This window comes from Micromys minutus, assembly GCF_963924665.1.
Source record: "Micromys minutus genome assembly, chromosome: 11".
NCBI classification, from domain to species: Eukaryota; Metazoa; Chordata; class Mammalia; order Rodentia; family Muridae; genus Micromys; species Micromys minutus.
In genome coordinates, this window is record NC_137980.1 from 23,942,289 (window position 1) to 23,956,635 (window position 14,347).

Below are 14,347 nucleotides of genomic sequence, written 5' to 3' on the forward strand. Positions count from 1 at the left end.
TCATTTTGCTACTGTTATGAATGATAATGTAAATATCTGTGTTTCTGATGGTCTTAGGTGAGAAAGGGTCATTTGACTTCAGGTTGAGAACCATGGCTCTAGGTCATTAAGTGACCCTGGTAGTGTTGGGAATCAATCAGCTGGTTCTCAGTTAAGCAAGTATTTTCAACTGTGGAACCATGCAGCCTGCTCCATACAAACCCTTTTAATGGTAATTTTAAATATGCAATTCTATGGATCTCTTAGGGCTGGTGAGATGGCTCAGCAGGTAAAGGTACTTGTTATCAAGCCTGGAGTCCACTTGTCACAAGGATAGAACTAACCAACTCCTTTGGTTAACACACACACACACACACACACACACACACAGTCTTGTTAGTTTTTCTTTTTTGACCAAAATCTCAATAAAGAATAGCCTTTACAAAGAAAGGAGGAAATGCATTTGCATCTTGATGGAATATACCCATATATACACAAATTGTGTGTGTTTTTTTTTGTACAAGAAAGTTGTTTTTGGGTAATAGTTCTTGATGGGTAGTCTGTAATGACAAGGCATCATGAGCAGAAGGCCAGAGTCGGAAGCTGAGAGACCATATCTTTATACTTGAACAAGAAGTCAAGCACTATATAGATTTTTAAGGTATATGCTAGTGAAATAAAAATTTTGTAAGATGATATCCTCTTGATATTTCGGAGACAAGGTCTTACTTAGTAGTCCTGATGCTCCTGGAACCAGTAGTGTCGGCCATGCTGGCCTTGAGTTCACAGAGACCTGCCTGCCTTTTGCCTCTTGGTGCTAGAATTAAAAATGAAAGTGTGTATTTGCCGTCAGGCCGGGTTTCACTCTGCAGCTTGTCAAGCACTCTTCTGGTTTGTCGGTCTTGGAAGCCCGCGGTAGAAATAAGCAGTTCCCAGCCTGGAGAGGTGGCTTGTGAGCTAAGAACTTGCTGAAACTGCAGAACCATCCACAACGGTATATAACTCCAGCTTTAGGATCTGACATCTTCTTACTTCCGAGGACAGTTGGCATGTGCATGGTATATATACATACGTGTAGGAAAACATAAAAACAAATAGATCTTAAAAAGAAGAAGTTTCAGAGTCTGGATGTTGGAATAATGGTTAGAAAAACCAGGTTTAATCCCCGTCACCTCAGTGATTTTTTTAAGTAAAACCAGTAGCATCAAGTTTGTGGTAATGACTGAAATAAAATTAAACTATACTTTTTGTTCTTACTCTTAGGTGGCGACAGACAAGGTGGCAGAAAAGCTGAGTTCTACTCTCTCATGGGTGAAGAACACAGTCTCACACACAGTCAGTCAGATGGCCAGTCAGGTGGCAAGTCCATCTGCCTCACTACACACCACATCCTCCTCTACCACACTGTCAACACCAACACAGTCACCATCTTCCCCATCGAAGTTGAGTCCAGACGACTTAGAACTCCTGGCTAAGCTGGAGGAACAAAACAGGTGAGTACAGCCGTGGACATTTCTCTTGGCTATCATACACAGCAAACCACAGTCCAGCTCAAGTATTCATTCATAGAAAGAATACTTGTTTCCTGGTTTCTCGCTCTTTGTTTATCAGAATTAAGTAACAGACACCTTCAGGCATTCCCTGAGGATGCAAGTTTAAGACTAAGATGCATTTCAGCTAAATAGCCTTCTCCATCCATTTCTTAGCACTGTAGACTCTCCAAAGCCTTCGTGAATTTTACAATCCTTCTTTGTTTGAGCTGGGGAGTGAATCCCTGGGCCTTGCATGGTAGGCAGACACTTTGACTGATTTGTATTCTCAGTCTTCCTTTTTCATTTTAAAATAATTCAGTTTAGTCTAGGTATCTGATTTTACTTTAGAGTGAGTAACCCTATGGAAGGCAAAAGGTATCCTATTCTCATAAGAGTAAGAATTATTTCCTCTGTTAGGAATCCAGACTCTGTTTACTCTTTAGAGATGGGTGTGAGTGCACCCCTGAGATCTTAGCACTCTACAAGGTGGAGCCAGACTCTGAGCTTGAGGCCTTCTTGGTCTCTATGGTGAGTTCTAGGCCTCTGGACCGTCATCTCTGAAAGAAAGTAGAAAGCAGCCTTGTGCCTGGCTGAGGTGCAGCGCTGCAGCAGTGAGGGTAAAGGGTACGTTTTAATAGCTCTTTTTGATTTGTAACTTGGGTTAAACTCTTAAGTATATTTTTAAAATATACAGTTTGAGTAAGCTATTTTTTGTTTGTTTTTTGAGACAGAGTTTCTCTCTGTAGAAACTGTCTGCTGTTTCTGGCTGTCCTGGAACTCAAGCTATAGACCAGGCTGGCTTTGAACTCAGAGAGCTCCAGCTGCCTCTGCCTCCTGAGTACTGGGATCAAAGGTGTGTGCTGCCACCACCTGGCTGACAATTGTTCCTGCTGTTTCTTCTTCGATTGTTCTAGTTCATGTTAACATTGTTTTGGTTAATACATCTGAACCACAGCCAGGGTCACGGAAATCCCAAATGTGTTGTCCATGTAGATGTCACTGTTGCGGGTAGAAGGCTGAGAAGTGTCCAAGCAGACCCAAGTGGAGTTACAAGATAGGTTTACTCATCACATTAGTTATGATTAAACATTTTTTCTGAGACTGGGTCCCATGTAGTACAGGCTAAGAGGATCTTAAACTTCTTATTCTCCTGGCTTTATCTTGTGAGTTCTGATGCTACAGGTGGTGCACCATACACAGCTTGTGTGGTGTTGGAGATTGAACCAAGACATGTGAGCCAGGCAAGCACGCTACCAACTGAGCTACATCCCTAGACCATGATCATGATTTTGAATTTTAGCCATTTTAATATTTTAGATACTTAAAAATATTAAAATAATATTTTAGATATTTGAAAAACTACATCATTTTTTTTTGTTATTTTACTTTCACTTAATTTTTTTTTTTTTAAAGTCTTTTGAGATAGGATCTCTTGTTTGACCTGGAACTCACTGTGTAGATGACAACACCTCCATTTCCCAAGTTCAAGTTCTGGGGTTATAGGCATGTGCCACCATGTTTGGCAATAATGAATTTTTAAAAAAGAATTATGTACTTTTAAGTTTGTGAGTGTTTGTACACATATATGTTGGAACATCATGTATGTACCTGGTAACTGCAGAAGTCAGAAAAGAGTGTTGGATTTTCTAGAACTGGAGTTACATGTGGGTGCTGGGAACCTGGGCCCTTTGTAAGTACAGCAAGTACTGTTAACTGTGAGCCATCTCTCCAGCCCCAGTAGTGCATACGGATTCATTTATGTTTTTCTACTGATGTTAATGTATCCTTACTGCATTTGTCTGTTGTCTGCACATGTATTTTGCTTTTGCTTTTTGGAGGTAGGGTTTCACTAGGTAGCCTTGGCTCACTTGGAACTCACTATGTAGACCAGGCTGGCCTTGAATTCAGACATCCACCTGCTGCTGCCTCACCAGGGCTAGGAATAAAGGCAGGTACTACCATGCCTGGATTGTCTCTGATTTTACAAATTTATGTTGTTTGCTTTAGTATATTTGAGAATTCTTTTTTTAATTTATTTTTATTTTATCTTGTGTTTATAGGTGTTTTGCCTGCATGGGTAATATATATGAATATTATATATGCATACCTGGTGCCCTTGGAGGCCAGAAGGAGGCATTGGATCTCTTGGAAGTTGAGTTAGAGATAGTTAAGAGCCACTGTGTAGGTCCTGGTAATCAAAATCAGGTTGCTCTTAACTGCTGAGCCATCTCTCTAGCTATTGTTTTGAGAATTCTTTAAGATGTAGTTTCTTTCTCAAGAGGTAGATTTTCAGATCTTCCTTTCCCATTGGTGGTTGTCATTCTCCTCAAATAGTTTTGTGTGTGCATGTGTGTATGTCTGTGTGTACACATGGATGTGGGTGTGTCCAACATGGATGTAAGTGCATGTGTGGAGGTGGAGGCCAGAGATTTATTCCGAATATCTTCTCTGTTGCTTTGCACTGTACTTTGTGGGTCAGTGTCTCACTGAACCTGAAGCTCATTGATTATCTGGCTAGCAAGTTTCAGGAACCTCCCTGTCAAGTATTTTCCCTTTCTCACCCTCCACGAGGGTTACAGGCTTTTCCATGGGGCAGAGGATCCAAACACAGATGTGACCTCATGTTCACACAGGAAGTACCTTATTGACAGCTGCCTCCCCAGCACCTAGGTTCTATAGCACGTCATTCTGATGAAGTACCAACTTAAAGATCAACTTCCATGGATTGTGCATTTGGTGACCAAAGATCATAGGAAGTATCTTCTGTATTTTCTTATAGTTTTATTTTGTTGATGTTCTTAAGATATGGCACCTCATTGGATTTCTAGCTGCCCCTCAGACTCCTGGGTTCAAGTGATTTTATTAAATTTGCTTATATGTGATACAAGATCAGTTTTGAGAAGTTTTTTAAGATTTTATTTTATGTGTATGGGTGTTTTGCCTATATATGTGTGTGTGTATGTATGTATTATGTATGTATGTATGTATGTATGTATGTCTGTCTACCACATATATGCCTGATGCTCACTGGCCAAAAGAGGGCCTTGACTCTTCTGAAACTGGAGATGTACAGTTGTATGGATATTTCTTCTATGGCATCTGCTAAAATAAGTTTTTTTTTTTTTTTTTTTTTTTTTGAGACAGGGGCTCTGGCTTCCAAGTCCCAGAGATCTGCTGGCCTCTGTCTCCCAGTACTGGAATTAAAAGCGTACATCATAGCCAGTTCCTTTCTTTGGTTGCTTGCTCTTTTTGTAGTTAACTGGATACTTTAGACATCAGTTGTTCATAGATGTTTGAGTCTGTATCTGCACTCAGTTTTATTCTGTTCATCCTTATTTATTATTTATGGTCATAAGGTTGTGCTGTGTTGGCTTTTTATTATAGTGTTGTAATAGGTTTGGAAATCAGATATTAGTCTCCTGTGATACTTTGAATGAGAATGGCTCTATAGGCTCAGGTATTTTAATGCTTGGTCTCTAATTGGTGGAAAAGATTAGGAGGTGTGGCCTTGTTGGAGGTGTGTCACTGCCAGTGGGCTTTGAGTTTACAAAAGCCCATGCCAGGCCTAGCAGAAAGATACATTTAATTTTATTAAAAACAATAAAAATCCAAATAAAATGTTGTACCTGAAGATCTAGCTCCCATTCCTCTGATCACTGGTAAGGAAGTTGTACAGTTAACAAGTCTAAGGTAAAACACGCTTGGCAGAATTACTACCTGTGACCTCACAGTAGGTGTCTCACCAGCATATACCCCATGTGAGCCCACAGTAGGTGTCTCGCTAACATATACCCCATATGAGCCCACAGTAGGTGTCTCACCAGCATATACCCCATGGAGACCCCACTCCTTATGACTGTAACTGTTTAAGTGGTAGAAGGTGGGGGCAGTGTTACAGAAGATTAAGATGTAAGACACACGGGAACAGAGAATCTTTTTCACTTACATGGTTTCACTGCAGCTATTTCTTTAAAGAAGTAAATGTGGCAGCCCCAGAAAAACAAGAAGAAATGGCTTACTGCCATATCAGAGATTTGTTTGACAAAAGTTAATAATTGATAGACTTTAAAGTTGAAATAGGACAGATTTTTTTTTTTTGGTCTGTTAGTACTTTTATTTTTCTTACTAAAAATACAAAGGCATTAGCAGAGATGAATTTATGGAGGTAAGTGGATAATTTAATTCAGTGGGGAAATGTTCCTGTTGTAGGTGTGAACTACCTCTCTGTGGTGTTTACTTTTTGGTGTGGCATTCTTTTTCCTGTTGCTCACACTTTTCAGAGTGTCACTCAAGGAGACACAGCAGGGATGACACAGCCATATACTACATATATTTTAAAATGTAATTACCATAAATCTTTGATACCCTACTTTAAATATCTTCACAAGATCTGTACTGTTTAGTATTTTAGCCGCTAACCCACAGAGTTGTTGGGCACTTGAAATGGGCCTAGTCTGACTTAGATATACTGTAAGTGTAAACTATACCAGATTTTGAAGACTTTGAAGAAAGTCATAAATCAATTTTAAGAAAGAAAGCTGAGTACATGTTAAAATGACATTTTCCTTTTTGACATGACATTTCTTTATATTGGACAAAATAAGCTCTGTGTGCTAGTTCATACTTGAAATCCTAGCACTTATAAGGCAGAAGGATCACTACAAATTCCAGGTTAGCCTGGGGTGTAGACCTATCTCAAAATAAACAGAGAAACTCAAAATAAATTCTAAAAATTAGTCACTTTTTAAGTTTTTGAAATTTGGCTGATGCCTGGAACATTAAAAATTGTGTAAGTGGCTTGCATTATGTTTCTGTTGTTCATTCTGGTGTAAATGGTCTATTGTTCATTAAATACTTAAAATCTTACAAAAACAGCATTACCTCAGTTTCCCTAGCATACTCTCTGAGAGGAATCTGTATGTGTTGACCCGAAAGCATGTCCATCCTCTATGTCAGACATGTAGTTTTGTTGTGGTCTGAATGTTTCTGACAACCGAATTCTGTTGGATTCTAATCTGGAATATAACAGGTTGAACCTTTGGAAAGCTCTTTTTCTCATGGATGAGTTAATGCCTTTTAAAAAAGAGACTTTAGGTGTGGCTATATACATAATAAATAAATAATTTCTTTTTAAAGTGAGACTCTTTAGGGAGCCTGTTGGCAGCATCTGTCATGTGTGAACACAATAGAAGGCACCATTAGTGAGAAATGGCCCTTGTCAGATTTGAATCTTAGTGCTTTGGTTTTGGACTTTGCATCTTCCAGAACCGTGAACAGTAAATACCTGTTGGTTATAAATTATTTAATTTACAGTTATTTTATTATTAGTAATAGTAATATTAGAGACCTTGGAGCCTTATGCTGAAAACACTGTTCTCTTTGTCATAAGACTCTGCTTTTAAGTGCCATAAAGTTAACTTTCCATATGGTTTTCTAATACAGTATTTTTCTGCCTTAGTTCTTGATAAACTATCTTAGCAATTTGCAAATTACCAGTTGGCATGCTGACTGGTGGCTGCTGTATCTTGGTCTGATACTCACGGGAAAACAGTGAGCTACCTCTTCTGTGCAAAGTGTTTATTGTCATCTCTTCACAATTACCAAATTTCTGTACTGAACTTTAGACTTGTATTTCTAGGTGCTGTTGGTACAGTCTACAGGGATGTCTTCAAGTCCATCGGCACACATACTAATGCCTCCCAGCTGTCCCTTCTGTTGGCACTGCTGATAGTTTCCTAGTGTACCTCCTCCTTTCCTAGCTCACCCATTCTTACTCCCTTCTCCAGGGCAGTTTCTCATCTACCAGGGCCTCCTGCATGAGGACAAACATGGACAACCACCACTGAAGAAAGAGACTCTCCTTGTCCTGGTAGCCATTAACTGCCAAGGCTCTTCCAGGAGGAGTGGAGTCTCATGAGCTCCTCTTCTTACCCATGATGGAAATTGACAGGCCCAGTGTTGTGAAGGTGACCACAGCTCCCACTGTATTATTTCCAGAAGTGTTTTTCACATCACCACCTCTCCCCATTCTCTGCTTTCATAGTCTTCTTCCCGTTTCTTTGTGATGTTCCCTGGGCTTCAGGAGAGTCCGAGAATCAAGTTAGTTACTCGTAACACCTGAACATTTTTAATGTTTTTGCATCCTCTCTCTTTCTCTCTCATACGCACTTGAACATAAAACTGTTTTCACATGAGAGAGAGAGAGGAGATAGAATATAAAGAAATTTATGTGATTCAGGCTGAGGCAGCTGTATCCTCTTGGGCAGGCTGGTTGCCAGGTGCAGCTGTGGCTAAGGATGGGAACGAGAAACACTGTAATTGAAAAATTTTGTATTTTTCAATTACAGTGTTTCAGAGAGGGTTTTAGTTTGTTTTTGTTTTTAATGTTTGTTGCATGCAGGCTTCCATACACAAAGTAAATGACCTCTGCTCTCAAAAGAAACAACAAACAAACCTTAGCCAAAGCCCAGAAAAACCCAACAAAACAAAAATGGCTACTCTTATATGTGTTCTTCCAAGTCTGCACACCACTGAGGAAGGTGTCTTGGTGCTGTTCAGCTCTCAGCCAAAGATTTAGAGCTCCTCTGTTACAGATAGCACCTAAGCCATCCTCCTCTTCTGAAGCATTCCCTGGTTCTCCTCTGCTTACAGGATAGAGAACCCATCTGGTAGCCAGGCTTAAGTCTGGGAATTGTCAGACAGTATGTCCTCCATTACTACTGTTGATGGTGAAATTACGTGGCTATTGGCCATCTGTTTTGGGCCCTAAATTATCAACCACATTTAACAGTAAGAAATGAGAATACTTGATTCTAATTATATTTTTATAAAGTCTATTATTAAGGCAATTGTAAATGCTTTTTTTCTGCATGCCTTACCTAAATATAATCCTGTCACTTAGAGGGGATAGGTTTAGAAGATGCACTGTGGTTGGTTTCACTATGTGAGGATGAGTGCTTATACAAACTTACCTGTTGCTTCTCAGCTGTAAATCTGTATGTCATGTTATTGTGTAAAATAATGTAGTTTGTTAAGACAGTGGTATTTGTGTATCTAAACAGAAAAGGCACACAGAAAAATGAAGCCCCAAAGTTAACAACAGGTGGTATGCTTGTGTATGGCATTTACCACAATGGATTTTGCAGGCTCTGAGCCAGTGAGTGAATGGGAAGGCCTGGTATGCCACACTGCTGTGGGCTTTATATACCCTGGGTATTATTGCAGTGAGTGTGAAGGCACAGGACATCACACTGCATACACTTTATAGGTACTGATAGTCCAGTGGAGTGGTGAGTGTGTGTTTGTTACAAGATTCGTTATCTAGGTGTTTTTTTAAAACAAAATCTATGTAGCCCGGACCAGCCTAGTGCTCCCTATACTGACCAGGCTGGCCTTGAACTTGTAGTGCTTTTTCTGCCCCTGCCTCCCATATGTTACAGTTACCAATGTATACTACAGTGTCTGGCTACATTATAGTAGAGCTACAGTTTTTTTCTTCAAACTTTTTTTTTGGGGGGTGGAGGGGGTATTGAGACAATCTTATTACATAGTTCAAACTGGCCTTGAACATGTGATCTTCCTGCGTGTGTGTTCATGTGTTGCATGTGTGTGACAGTGTAAAGATGCATTTTAAAGAACCTGATGCTTAGAGAAGAATATCAGCATGGCTGAAGAATGGCTTGGTTTTTATGATTATATTAGGAAAGGAATGCTGTTTCAGACATGCGGTCGAAGTTTCGAATGCTTTGGAGTATGTATGTCGGGAGACTGAAGACCTGCACACACAGCACAGTTTAAAACTGGTGGATGTTCTTCCAAGTGTATTGCAAAGTAATTATGTGGACATTTCACTGTCTGATTGGGTCCTTTTCTCAAAGGTCAAAGCTATTCTTCAACTTACCAAATAGTAATGCTTTTTTGTTTTATGTATGTAATAAGTGTAATAAGGTTTTGGTAAAATGTAGCTCAGTTTTATTAGCAAAGCAAGTTTCTTGCTGAAGTTTTATTCTTGGAAGGTTGGATATTCTTTCATGAAAATGCCTTTGAGGTATGTTTCTACCTTATTTAATAAAATTACTCTTAAAGTATCTTTTTAGCTATAAAATGGAATTGTTTCATAATTTGAAAATGTGACCAATTTAAATGAAAGCATGTCAAGGCTGAGGGAAAATCCAGTAACTTCAGCTAAACAAGTTCTTAAAAGTAAATAAGCCTGTTCACACAAAATTTATGTAATGGCTAGAATAATCAGTTTATTACACAGATGAATCTTCCTTGAATGTACAAGCTCCAAAAGAGCAATTGGGTCTTAATATACAAGATTTTCCCATCAAATTGAACTTTTACCCTTATATCCAAATGGATCAAGCAGTTAATATAATAAAAATAAGAGTTATTAGTGATGAATTAATTGAGAAACCATAAATAAAGAATGTGGAGAGAAAGTGTGAAAGAAAGAAGGTTGAGTTATCGATGTATAAAAGATTTGGGAATAAAGCCAGTCATACTTTATGGACCGATAGTGCCAATCTATTTTTGTTGACCAGTTAGACTTTAAAATACAGGAGGTGAATTAGCTTAATCTGGTTGGCTTTAAGGTTCATTTAAATTCTAGGTATTTTGGAATAAAATGAGTACAGAAACATTCATGTTCTTCACCTAGCTTTTCATAAATTAAAAAAATTTAAATTTAAATGGCTTCCACTTAAAAGCAATCTCATCGTATCTTATAGGTTGGGGGACCTTTACCCACCATCCCTCACATCCTGTGGTTATCCGATTTAAGTCAATAAGGAAAACTTTTAATCTCACATATAGGTTATGCCTGGAGTATGCTCGTCGGCTAGGAGACAGTGTTGGTACAGAAGTACAGTATTTCTGGTGCGGGCTACAAGCAGCAGTGCTGTATCAGGTGAAGACCGTGCAGCTGGGAGGATGAGGCCAGTACAGCGTGGGTTCATGGGAAAGTCAAGTGGGAATCAAAAGGACTTTGTCTTGGCAGGGTTCCCCTAGCTTTTATTTGTAGAGGATGTCCAATAATCTCTTTAGTCACATGGCATACTTCTGAGTCCATTCCCGAGCTGTTCTGTTGTACTTGTCTCTATCTGTTTTGTAGATCTGAGCAATCTCAGGCACTAAGGGATCATCTGGATTGGGATCACACAACAGAGAACTGATGGACAAAAGGACTTTTGAAATAGTTAGTGCTGGAGACCACTGTGACCGAAGAATATCAAGACAAATGCTGCCATTACTGTTAACATTTGGATGATAAATTCTTGTTGTAAATTCAACCTTAGGTGGCTTGAAGGGGTACTCTGTTGGGAAATCAATTGTCAAGAAAAACGCTCCACCTTGATAGGGACTATCATTTGGCCCCATGATTGTAGCTTGCCAGTGGAACATATCTTCCCCGACAGGACCTGCTGAACACTGTGCTGGGGGATCCTGCGCCAGGTCGTTCAGTTCCTTGTGGATTCTCTTCAAAGCCATGGTGGAAGGCTGTCTTGGTGGGCTCCTGGTGGAAGGAGGCAGGGACTGAGGGCCTGTGGCTGCCTTGTTGGTTTTGGATCAGCCGCAGAAGAGGAGGCGGGCAGTTCTGGCCTGGCCCTGGCAGAATGCGCTGAGGGCCGAGGCCCACTCAGCTTCCGGGCCAGCCACCGCGGACACTATCTGTCGTCACATCGGTTGGCGCATCACCCTGTAGCCGCCCTTTTTGTGCTGCCGCAGTAGCTGTGTCTTCCGAGACCTTAGCCTCTGCAGATCCCTCCGCCGGAGCCTCTGCCCAGGGCTTGTGCCGGGCAGCCTGGCTGCAGCGCTACCGCAGACCACCGACGCAGCTTGGGCAGCTCGGGAGGGTGACAGTTGGTTGGGGATGATGTGATTGGCAGCATAGGAGGTTTTTGTTTGTTTGTTTTGTAACACCACCATCATCACAAACTCATAATAGGTTGTCCTATGATGTCATGATGGCAGCTGTCACCAGGTTACTAAATCTTACCTTTGGCTCACTTTGAACAAACCACTGATGCTCGCAGCTCACTGGGAAGAGACTTGATGTGTTGTATTCCACAATATGTCAAATCTCAGAAAGAAGGAACTTTATTTTTTAATTTTTTAAAGAAGAGACTTTTAATTTTTGTAATGAGAACTTTTGAGAAGAGCATTCTAAAATTTTTTATAATATACAAAAAACTTGAGAAAGTATATTGTTCACACCTCTTTTTACAAAGTCTGCTAAAAATAACCTTTTACTAAGTAATTCATATAATTTTAAACACATTTTGAAAAGGTTACAGTAATAAAAGGGAGCTCTCCATATTTACTCTTAGCCCCAAATTTATGCCTTCTTTCTCTTTGACTTTTTAGGAAATAGTCAAGTAAAACAGGAAAAACAGACCAGAATAAACAATAGCAAAATTGAAAGGACAAGAAACACAGATATAAAAATAAAACCCATAATACAAAACTGGATTATATACCCATCGAGCAAATGACCAATAAGATTTAAAAAAAAAAAAGATGTAAGAGACAAAAAAAAAAAATCTATAAAACCACCATTACGTTAGTTTTGGCCATCTACTGCTGGGCATGGGCCCTACCCTCAAGTGTGGGTAAGATTCCATTAGAGAAAGCTAATTTCTTCTTTGCAAGTGGTTGTGAATTGGACATGACTTCTAGGTTAGGGGTGGACCCTGTGTCCACTTCCCCCTCTCAGCACTGGGAGCCCATCTGACCAGATCTGGTAACCACTCTGTGTGTGATGCCACAATGTCTGAGTTTATATGTACATTGGTCCTGCTGTCACCCATCCCCCACAGCTCTTAAAATCAGCTATAGATGTTTCCTGGTGGAGTTTTTGTTTTGCCTTGTTTTGTTTTCTTTGATACAGGGTTTCTTTGTGTAGCTTTGACTGTCCTAGAACTAAGTCCTGTAGACCAGGCTAGCCTTGAGTGCTGGGATTAAAGGTGTGAGCCACTAGCCCTGAGTTCCTGGTGAAGTTTTTAGGGTCATTTAGATATAAAATCATAACATCTGCAAATAAAGATACTTTGACTTCCCTTCCTTCCTTCCTTCCTTCCTTCCTTCCTTCCTTCCTTCCTTCCTTCCTTCCTTCCTTCCTTCCTTCCTTCCTTCCTTCCTGTTTGCACTCCTTGATGTCTTTCAGTTGTCTAAATGCTCTAGCTAAGACTTCATGTATAGTATGTACTGAATAGTATGGAGAGAGTGACAGCCTTGTGTTATTCCTGATTTTAGTAGAACTGTTTAGAGCTGTTCTTTTCATTGACATTGGCTGTAGGCTTGCTATAAATCACTTTTATGTTCCTTGTATCCCTAGACTCTCCAGGAGTTTTATCATGAAAGGGTATTGTTTTTTTTTCCTCATAGGTCTCTTTTGCATCTTATGAGAGGATCATGTGGTTTTTGTCTTTCAGTCTGTTTATGTGATGGTTTACATTTATCCATTTATGTGTAGTGAACCATTCCAGCATCTCTGAGATGAAACCTGCTCATAACTTAGTAATGGTGGCCTTGTAAAAAGAATTAGGCAATATTCTTTCTGTTTCTATTCTGTGTATTAATTTGAGTAGTACTGGGATTAACTCTTCTTAGAAAGTCTGGTAGAATTCTGTACTAAAACCATCTGGCCCTGAGCTCTTTTTGGTTGGGAGACTTTTAATGACTGCTTCTGTTTCATTAGGGGATATAGCTCTGTTTAAATTGCTTTTCTGATCTTGATTTAACTTTGGTAGGTAATATTTATCAATGAAATTTATTTATTTTTTAATTTTATAATTTGGTGGAGTTCAGGTCTTTAAACTATGTATTTAAAATCCTCTGTATATTCCTCTGTTGTTAGGTCCCTGTTTGTCTCTAATTTTGTTAATTTGAATCTTTTCCATCTTTTGGTTAATTTGGCTGAGGGTTTATCTTACTGACTTTTGTCACAGAACCAACTCTTCCCATTATTTAAACTGTATTTGCTTCTGATTGGGCACTTTCAGCCCTGAGTTTGATCATTGCTTGCTGGGGATTGTTTAGGGTGTTAGTTTTCCTCTTCGTTGTGAAGCTTTCTAAGTGGTAACGTGGGATCGATCGCTCCAGTTTTTGTCAGGACACTTAGTACTATGAACTTGCCCTCTCTTAGCACTGCCTTGGTTACATCCCATAGTTTTGTGTATGTTGTATTCTCCTTTTTATTCAGTTTTAAAAAAGTGTTTAATTTCCTTTTTCATTTCTGTCATGACCCATTCTTCAGTAGTGGGTTGTTCATTTGGTGTCCAACTTTAATTGGTAGTAGTCTAATAGAATGAATATAGGGTATTATTTCACTTTTCTTTATTGAGATTTGCTTTGTGTCTAATTATGTGTTCAGTTTTGAAGAGCATTCCATGTACTGCTGAAAAGAAAGCATAGTCTTTGGTGTTTGGGGTGAAATGTTCTGTAAATATCTGCTAAGTGTGTTCGGTTTATGATGTTATTTAACTTGAGGATTTCTTTTTTGTCTGGAAGACCTATTGGCCAAAGCTGGGTATTGAAATTGTTATTAGTATGTCAGGGTTAATATGTGATTTTACCTGTAGTAGTTTTTCTTTTATGAACTTGGTGCCCTTGTGTTTGGCATGTACATGTTTAGAATTACACCATCTTAGTGGGTTTTCCTTTGCATATATAACGCTTTCCCCTATCTCTTCTGCTTAATTTTGTTTTGAAGTCTCTTTTTGTCAGATATTTAAATGGTTCTACTTGTTTACTGCTTGGATTTATTATTTCCTTGGAGTATGTTTTTCTATCTTTTTTCCCCTGAGGTAATGTCTATCCTTGATGGTAAGGTG

At 39.4% G+C, this 14,347-nt stretch overlaps 2 protein-coding genes across 3 annotated transcripts in view; one reads left to right on the forward strand and one right to left on the reverse strand.

Moving 5' to 3' along the window:
* Positions 1–14,347, forward strand: part of EVI5 (ecotropic viral integration site 5) — a 136,782-nt gene that overhangs the window by 27,126 nt on the left and 95,309 nt on the right. For both annotated transcript variants that reach the window (XM_080925648.1, XM_080925649.1), the window contains exon 2: positions 1,243–1,472. In XM_080925648.1, the coding sequence (XP_080781774.1) occupies positions 1,324–1,472 (149 nt within the window). In that variant the 5' untranslated portion in view covers positions 1,243–1,323. The remainder of the gene's footprint in view (positions 1–1,242; positions 1,473–14,347) is intronic.
* On the reverse strand, positions 10,560–11,003 carry LOC308427256 (ubiquitin-conjugating enzyme E2 D2B; the record flags this gene model as incomplete). Its single annotated transcript, XM_080925349.1, has 1 exon — positions 10,560–11,003. One exon carries the CDS (start codon positions 11,001–11,003, stop codon positions 10,560–10,562), a length of 444 nt encoding a protein of 147 aa, XP_080781475.1.